Source organism: Glycine max, chromosome 4 (genome assembly GCF_000004515.6).
Source record: "Glycine max cultivar Williams 82 chromosome 4, Glycine_max_v4.0, whole genome shotgun sequence".
Lineage (NCBI taxonomy): Eukaryota > Viridiplantae > Streptophyta > Magnoliopsida > Fabales > Fabaceae > Glycine > Glycine max.
The window spans coordinates 2,617,356-2,626,675 of NC_016091.4; the positions used below are offsets into that span (position 1 = coordinate 2,617,356).

The 9,320-nt window shown below is 34.5% G+C and overlaps 1 protein-coding gene across 3 annotated transcripts; it reads left to right on the plus strand.

The window, feature by feature from the left end:
* The first annotated feature begins 357 nt into the window (after window positions 1-357).
* LOC100799554 (uncharacterized) lies at window positions 358-9,089 on the plus strand. 3 transcript variants are annotated; one of them, XM_014774445.3, is made up of 16 exons: window positions 358-582; window positions 1,278-1,486; window positions 2,033-2,169; window positions 2,243-2,353; window positions 2,478-2,579; window positions 2,681-2,789; window positions 2,886-3,086; window positions 3,684-3,852; window positions 3,944-4,025; window positions 4,115-4,208; window positions 4,505-4,601; window positions 5,398-5,491; window positions 6,314-6,386; window positions 8,089-8,262; window positions 8,379-8,501; window positions 8,615-9,089. In XM_014774445.3, the coding sequence occupies exons 1-16, from the start codon at window positions 570-572 to the stop codon at window positions 8,702-8,704; spliced, it is 1,878 nt and encodes a 625-aa protein (XP_014629931.1). In that variant the 5' UTR covers window positions 358-569; the 3' UTR covers window positions 8,705-9,089. The 3 variants fall into 3 exon arrangements, with proteins under 3 accessions (XP_014629931.1, XP_006577999.1, XP_006578000.1); XM_006577936.4 differs by having other exon boundaries at window positions 368-582; window positions 8,705-9,089; XM_006577937.3 differs by having other exon boundaries at window positions 369-703; window positions 8,705-9,089.
* Window positions 9,090-9,320: the final 231 nt, after the last annotated feature.

A 9,320-nucleotide genomic window follows, 5' to 3' on the forward strand; every position in this document is an offset into this window, starting at 1 on the left:
AAAATCAAACGTTGTCCATTACTTTCCTTAAATATTATTTAACTAATACTTGGCTCCACTTTTTTTAAAAAATAAAAGGTATAATAATTAATTTCTGAATTTTAGTAATGATATTATCGTTTTTTATTACACAGTAAATTTTCAATTAATGAAAAACAACTAAAAGATAACTAACTTATTGCAAATTTTGTCCAAAAAAAACCTTAACCAAAGTGATATCGTAATGTAGTAGTGGTATTGATAAAGAGTACGTAGTTATTTTGGGACGAATTGAGTGAAAAGAAGAGAGATAAAAAAATAAAAATAGAAAGACAATCAGGTGAGAATAAGACGAATGAATTTCACTGATAAAATGTTAAAGTAAGAAAAGCGAAAGAGTGCGTAAAGCATTAACCTGAAGTAGTTACTAGTCACACTATTAACATTGTTTCCCTTCCTCTGCCTTCCTTCCTTCTAATATCTGAATTGCCAACAAAACAAAGAAAAATCTTCCTTACTCTCAAACAAAACAAAACAAAACGCGATCATTTCTCCGCCGTAGCAGTGGAACAAACTCCACCGACTCCGTTATGGACAACTCCGGTTTGTCCTCACACTCCTTTTCTTCTCTTTCACTCTCGCAATTCACAGTTACTCCGTTTCGCAAATCTTTTAATGTTTACAACTCGAATCTAACCACAAAACCTTGCTGGTTTCGCCTGTTGTGAGTTCTCGTTCCCTACGCTTCAATTTGTGCGAAGAAATTGCTTTGTTCTGAAAGTAACTTGAACTGAATTTGTGTGATGTGAGTTAGGAGTTGTGTGTATGACTTCTGTGAGAGGCTTGAAAGTTTTGTTTATGTGCAACCTTGCTCCCCCGCCCCTTTCGATTACTTTTCTTTTTATTTTGATATGGATCACGTGTGAGTAGAACTGTACAAATCTTATATCCTGTTTGGAACTGCGACCGCCATGTCCTAAATGCGCGTCCCTGTTAATGCTAGTCATTTTAGCTTTTGAATCAAAGGCTGCAATTGACGTATGTCTATGCCCTTTGGACGTTTTTCCAAACATGCATTTAATGAGTTTCACATAGTGTATCTTGTGTCAATTGGCTAGCTGCTGTCTTTCACCTGGTTCAGTGGTAGTTGAAAAATTGTATTATTTTGACCTGTTTGAGGAATGGATCCAGTGGACTTTTAGGGGCTGTTCTGTTTTAAACAAAAAATTGTGGAGTGTACATTGATCTTTAAATGACTTCTGGGGTGTTACAATTTAACTGGTCGATGCAATTGGCAGGAAATCCTCAAGATGTGGTTGTGCCACCTGTTGAAGGTGTTGCAGGAGGTGGTACGGCTTATGGGTGGAATGATGGTGGCACACATGGCTTGAATGTCAAGGGACCAATTGACCCCACAGAAATTCCAACTAAGGATTTAGTGCATGTATGGTGCATGCCAAACACAGCAAATGTTGGACCTCAAGATATGCCCAGACATTTGGAGCCTGTTAGTATTTTTGTCGTATCTCATTTTGGTGGTCTATATTCCTATTCATCTTCTAGTAATCTTATTGTGTTTTATTTCTATAATTTGTAACATGCTATAATGTACATAATTACATGTTTTCTGTCAGCATGACCTTGCTAGTGTTTGTTGTTTATGAATAGTAACTGCACAAGTAATAATTGAAATTTTTTTTATCTCACAATTTGTTACGTGTGATATCTACTTGTAAATTGACTTTTGCCTTCATAGTTGCACAATTACATGCTTAACCGCACTTGATGCATGCCTCAAAATGGTTTGCTATTATATGGTTAATTGATGCAAGAGTTTGGCATGCCAATTTTTAATTCTAATGAGTTGGGGATATGGATGGAATATTTCACGAGTTTGATGCACTTACGACTTTCACTTTTGGAACCATCTTAGATTTGTGGGTGGAGTTTATGTATAAAAAAGTTGTAGAATCATATTGGACTGAAGAAATTATGAATCCTGAAACATTTGCTATTTGGCTTCTGACATTAAAGTTTTTGCTTTATCTTGTAGATAAACCTGCTGGCTGCTAGAAATGAGAGGGAGAGTGTGCAAATAGCTATCCGACCAAAGGTTTCATGGGGTGGTTCTAGTGTTGCAGGGACTGTGCAGATTCAGTGTAGTGACCTATGTTCCACATCTGGAGACAGGTTGGAGTTTGTCATATTGTATGGAACAAATACGTGATTTACTTCCATTTTATGCTGACATCAATTTTGGCAGACTGATTGTTGGGCAATCACTGCTGTTGCGGCGGGTGGTGCCCATTTTAGGTGTACCTGATGCTCTTGTTCCCGTTGATCTTCCAGTCAGTCAAATAAACCTATTTCCTGGGTACTTGTCTGATTAACTTTCTTAATGTTTTCTTCTTGAGTTCTAGTGCTGTGTCTGCATGTTGCTGGACGGTTGACTACTTTTCAGTTTTCACTCTGTTTTTGGCATTCATTTGCTTCTTCAGGGAGACTACCGCTCTTTGGATATCCATTGACGTTCCAAGTTCTCAACCTCCAGGACAATATGAAGGAGAGATTGTCATTACTGCTATAAAATCAGATGCAGAGTGAGCCTTTTTCTGTTAATGATTCTGTTATTTCCTATTTTGTGTAAGACATAATTTACAACTTCTGTTTATTGACTTTGTCAATTTTAACCACTGCACAGATCTCCTGTTCAAAGTATAAGCAAGGTTGAGAAACATCAGCTGTATAGGGACCTAAAGGGATGTCTTGACATTGTTGAGCCCATTGATGGAAAACCATTAGATGAAGTGGTGGGTTTTGTTTTCTCAATCAGTGTTCCTCATTTTGATACTCTCACTGACCTTGATATTATTATGGGTTTTTTTATTTAAGCATCTCTTTTTTAGGTTGAAAGGGTGAAATCTACAACTACATCTTTGAGAAGGATTCTTCTGTCTCCATCATTTTCTGAATTCTTTTCAGATAATGGACCAGTAGACGTAATGGATGAGGATGCCATTTCAAGTCTCTCTTTACGGATGAAGTTAAATCTGACTGTTTGGGAATTTGTACTTCCTGAAACTCCTTCGCTCCCTGCTGTATTTGGTGTATCCTCTTCCCATACATTAAATGTCAAACAAGTAAATCCATTTGATTTGATTTTTTTTTTAATGCTTGTAGTTGTAGAAAATGTAACTGGTATTTATATTGTCTCAGTTGGGTCATTAAAATGCTAAATAATTTATGGCTTACTTAGGTGACGGTTGATTTGAGTGTTTTCTGTTTTCATTTTCAAAGAAAATAGAAAATTAGAGTGAAAATACATTTTTTTTTTAAATTTAGAAAACATTTTCTCTGAAAATATTTTCAAAAACAGATCCAAAGCTGAAAACAACAAATCATCATTTTTAGTTTTTTTGAAGAAGTGAAAACGCAGTGACACCTTAGAGTACTTTTTTCTCTATACATGTTTTCTAAATCTTTAAAATTTGAAAATGAAAACAGAAAATAAGCACTTAAACCAAGCGCCAACTTAGTTACTTCAAACAAACTCTGACTGAATCATGATATTGCTGCTTTTTGTTCGATTAGTGCTCTGCATATTTCACATTTTCCATTCACTGATGCACTTTGGATCTATATCTTTGTGAAATTAGGAAAGTTTATTTGTTGCACACTATTTTGTTTCCTTTACTATACACTAGATATCTGATACTGTAATTGAGGATCGCTTTGGTGTTCAACAAGGGACAGCTGAGTGGTATGAAGCATTGGATCAGCATTTCAAATGGCTTCTTCAGTATAGAATCAGCCCTTATTTTTGTAAATGGGCTGATGGTATGCGTGTTTTGACGTACACATCTCCATGGCCAGGTATTTTTTTGAGGCAATAAGTTTGACAAAATCAACTCCAAAAGAAGAATTAATAGCATTGCTGAAAATTCTCCTCTTCTTGACATTGTAGCGGATCATCCAAAGTCGGATGAATATTTTTCAGATCCACGGTTGGCAGCATATGCTGTACCATATAAACAAGTAGTCTCCGGGTATACAGTCAGTTGTCCCCGTTCGCTTCTATCAGGTATATTTGCGATGAAAACTGATGAAATTCAACCCACCTGTTGATGTGCCACAGTAACAATTCGGCGGAGGATTACTTGCAGAAACAAGTTGAGATATTGAGGACCAAGAATCACTGGAGGAAAGCTTACTTTTACTTGTGGGATGAGGTATAAACATGTGTGCTATCATTTGCAATAATATGAAAATTCTTCCCTAGGATGACATCTTAGTTTAGTTCTACCTTTATTCTATCTCTGGATTGGATAGTGCTACTTTAAAAAAAAAAAAATCAGTCAAGTGACTCTTGCAGTAGTCATTGGTTAATTGTTTTCATGCTTTCCTGGTAAATAATTTTTTTAATAGCTTCATTATATTTTACTGTCATGTGTGGTTAGTATAACCATGAACCAGATCCAGTTTGTTATGACCCTGATAAGCTGATTTACTTTCATATTTTTTCCAGCCACTGAATTTGGAACAATATGATTCTGTTCGAAATATGGCCAGTGAGATTCATGCTTATGCTCCAGATGCTCGTATTTTAACTACTTACTATTGTGGTATGTGTTAGCTACCTTAAATTACCCTAACCTAATCTCTGTGTAGACTACATGATAATCTCTCCCTTATGATGTCTTTTGGTTGTTTCTCATCTTGGCAATGGCTATGGTTTATTTAGCAAATGCACTGTTCAGAATGACTTCAAGTTTTTCACATGGTTGTATTTGCTGACTGTAATCATATCCTAAATTAGTTAATTGGATAGTTGGAACTGGTTTCATCCAGGTGCTCTTTATAGTTATTTGATCTAAGAATAGTTTTGCCGGGGCCATGACTTCGGTTTCTTTTTGCTAAACATTTCCCATCTTTGTTCCTATATATTACTAATTTACTATATGAAAAAACATATTTTCTCACTTTTGGCAAATTTAACCTTATAATAAGATTTTAGGTAATATGGTATAATTTTTTGCTGGCACGGCCTTGGGGTATTTTAGCTGTCGCTAAATCTTCTCAGTTGGCAAATTCTGACATCAGTCAGATTGAACTTACCAGTATTACACCCAGTGTTGTGTGACTGTGAGCATGGAAAATAAATAACTCAATCTATATCTGTGACTCTGTTTATATGATACCAATCACAAATTTGCTTTGTTCATTATTGCTTTTGCTGTATGTTTCCAATGATTGTATTTGTAGGACATGCTTCCACAATTAATTCATATAATATTTGATGACTCCATTAATTCAAACTACTCAGCTTTCTCCACCTAGTCCATTCAGTTTAACTTCTGTAGTTGATTATTCTTTTGTCCTAATGTAATTATCTTATTGTATGATTCTTGTTTTATGTAGGACCAAATGATGCACCTCTCGCACCTACTCCATTTGACGCTTTTGTAAAAGTTCCAAGTTTTCTGCGTCCTCATAATCAAATTTATTGTACTAGGTATTATTCTCTACATTAACTGTATACCTAAGTTTAGTACACTTTATTTATCATGTAACTTTGAGCGATTTACTTTTTGCTTGGCTTTGCCTATTTTTGACCAAGGGTATGGAAAAAGAAATACTGAAAGTTTTCTTTTTTTCTTTCCATTTCTTCAAGTTATTTCATGTTATTGACATAAATTTTTAATGACCATGTCATCACTTAGAAGACCATAATTTTTATCGTGTTTCATTATGATTTTTTTAGGATTTTCTGTGTCGATTTTATTATTTGGTTTTTGACCTACTTTAGGACATAAGGACTGTCATTTTGAGGTCTCATGGGATTACTCAATTTATGGTGAAGCAATATTCGGAATCTCAATTTATGGGATTACTTGGTGAATCAATTTTCAGGATCTCTATTTATAGTCAATGACACTAAGATGTTCTTTCATTAAAAACAGATTACTATTTTTTGTTGAAGGACTTTGTTGTGTAAATTGGTTGTGTTTTGTTGTTTGGGTGAGAGGTTTTGTGCCTTCTAGAGGACCAGAGACAACCCTTCTCCATTTTCATTGACCACATTTGTATTTTGAAGCTTTTGTTATGTGGATCCCTTCATATCCATTTGCATTACTTAAAAGTGAGTTGAATTTCAGTTAGGTTACCGAATTAGTGTGTTATTTTTTGGACACCTTGATGGGGCTTATTTCTCAAGTCTCATTTTATGTGCCCTGGAAAAAATCATTTTTACAATGGTGAAAATAAAATAGGGAAGGAAGAAAAACAGAAGTCTTCTATCATTAAGCATGCTAAGAAATTGAATGTGCCTTTGCAGTGAGTGGGTTCTGGGCAATCAAGAGGACCTGGTTAAGGATATTATTGCTGAATTACAACCAGAGAATGGCGAGGTAATATTATAATTTTATTGTTTTTCTGTATTTGTTATTTGGTTTGTGCATTAAATTTCTGCTGAAGCTGTTGATATTTATTGTTCCTCATCAATGTTGGTTGAACAAATCTCATAAACACAAGTATGCATTTTTATTGGGTATATGATCTTTCATAATAATGACCTAAGTCTACCTGTTTACATGAGGCTCAGCTCTATGTTTCTTTCATGGTTGTTTTTCCCTGTTGTGTCTGTCATGCTCTGGATTTTGGAAACAGCACTAGGCATCAACGTTTTTGGATAGATTCTTATACTTATTATTATGACCTTGACCTGATCCAAAATTGTAAGTTACTCGCATTAACTAAAGACAAAAAGTACTAATAGATCCAAAACAGTTATATTACTAACATTCTAACAATCTACTTTTAACTTTAAAAGTTGCTTATGATAATCAAACTAAAAGTAGATCTGACAACCTAATTTGTAATTTTGAAAGTTGCTCCTGATAATCCATTTTTATTTAAAAACAATTTAGTTTTTGTATTTATTATGTATATGGAATCAATGAATTTTGGTATACTTAATTTTGACTTTTTTTTCTATTTCTATTTTAAAATATTTTATTTTAATTAGTTTCAAAATTATATAAATTTTAAATTAGTCTTTTGTGTCTTCAATCATATTTAGAAACAAATAAAGTGAGCTAATTTTAACAATTGATTAAAATAAACCAATAACATGGACTTAAATCTAATCACATAGAGAAAGAAAGCATTAGAATAACAGGCTAGGTGATGATGTGGCAGAGAGGAGAGTTGACCGGGAGAAGAAAAAATGAGGTAAAAAAAAAGAAGAAAATTTGACAATGTAATATATTCTATTTGATTGTGTTAAGTTATGAACGTGTCTTATTTGTTGTGAGCTCTGGGTAATTCTTTTTGTCCTCTTCTGACTTGATCCTTGATCACTGTTGAACTTCCTATCTTCTTATTCTGAACTATCTCCTTTTTATTCAACTTCAATTTGTGTTTTTTCTATTGTTCCCTTCCTTTCTCTCTTGATCCTCTTTTTGCTATAAAAAAATGTCCTAAGCAAGCAAGTAAACAAATCACAAGGCATTATAAAACATGGAAACTAAGAAATAATTCTAAGTAAAAAAGTAAACAAATCACGAAATATTAACTAAAAAAATAAAAAATAATCCTAAGAGATAATTTCTACAATACTCTAAGATAAATATTGATTTATTAAATATTTGAACGTGTTTTTATTTACTAAGTAGCTCAGACAAATTAGGCATTCACACTGCCTAGCAAAGCCTTGGAGGATTTGAGTTATTTAGTTGAGCATGAGCTCCCATTTTCTTTGATTCTCAATAGTCAATATGATTACGTTGATGCAATTTCAACATTTTTCCTCTTAGACATTTTTTTGCTAAAGAGGGTGATATTCATCAGCAATGGATTAAAATTGTAAATCATTATAAATGGGTGTACTTATTGCTGAAATAGTCAATCTGTTACACCGAATATTTATTCAGTATTTCTCTTTAAAAAAGATTCTGAGAGCTGAATAGAAGAAATGTTTGATGTTTGTGTGTGTAATGGAATATCCTAGACCCGAAGAATAGCAAGCTATGCATTATAATATGCATAGTAATGTTGTGCTGGTGCATATACTCTTATTTGCTCATTAGGGGCAGGTGGTATTTTTTACAGGAGTGGTGGACATATGTCTGTATGGGACCATCAGATCCTCATCCAAATTGGCATCTTGGAATGCGAGGTACCCAACACCGTGCCGTCATGTGGCGTGTGTGGAAAGAGGGTGGCACAGGATTTTTGTACTGGGGAGCCAACTGCTATGAGAAGGCAACTGTAGCCAGTGCAGAGGTGATTGTATAGCTTGTTTATGCTATCTTCTAAAAAGAATGGGGCTGGTAGAACTTGTTATACTGCATTGATATTTTGATTATTTTCTGACAATCAAAATAATTTTGTGGACACAGATAAAATTCAGGCATGGTCTTCCCCCTGGAGATGGAGTTCTATACTATCCTGGTGAGGTGTTCTCAACTTCTCATCAGCCAGTGGCTTCTCTTAGACTAGAGCGCATACTTAATGGCTTGCAGGTAGAACATTTATCTTTTCTTCTTAATTTTGCAAGTTATTCTCAACATATTTGTATTTTGAAGAATAGTAGTCTTATTTACATGGTTTTCCCATCTCTGTTTCTTTCCTGAAGATTTATATTCATGTCATGTGCTGGCATAAGTTGCAAGTGGTTCTCCTTTGCATTCTGATCGTAGATTCTGTTTTCCGTGCCTCTATTTAGGACACTGAGTACCTGAGACTATATGCTTCAAGATACGGTAGGGACGAGAGTATTGCACTTTTAGAAAGAATGGGAGTGTACTTTGGTCCTGAGCGTTACACATTTGAGCACATGCCAATTGATGCAATGAGAGGACAAATATTTAATGCCTGCCGTTCATGAATTGATATGTTATAGATGCTGTGCATTTTGGTCGAGTGGTTCATTTGTTGACAGCTAAAAAATTCAGGCTTCAGCATCTAACTTTCAAAGATGCGACAATTGACAGTAATCGAGTGAGATCCGTGGAATATCACCCAAATGCTGCACAATTTGAACTGTGTAGATATGGAATGTGACAGTGATATATATATATATAGTATCTGAAACGTAGTTAGATGAGAAATCTGTTGTTCATGCTGAAATGTGCCCTTCAACCGTACATAGGATCATAATCAATTAGAGTTAATGTTGCAGTGTGAGGATCGTTTATTTCGGAGACTTACTACTTTAACATGGTTGATGCGCGAGAGGAGTAATACTGTAAACTAGTTGAACTAGAGTAGTAGTAATATTGAAGAGAATGTTGAAGACCATGTTAGCAATCTTTACCTAGATATAGTTCGTCTATACTTGG

Excerpts from the sequence above, each read along its gene's own strand:
- LOC100799554 (XM_006577936.4), top strand. Across the intron at positions 1,487-2,032 it reads TGCCCAGACATTTGGAGCCT|ATAAACCTGCTGGCTGCTAG; the intron begins GTTAGTATTTTT and ends TTTATCTTGTAG. Across the intron at positions 4,602-5,397 it reads TTTAACTACTTACTATTGTG|GACCAAATGATGCACCTCTC; the intron begins GTATGTGTTAGC and ends TGTTTTATGTAG.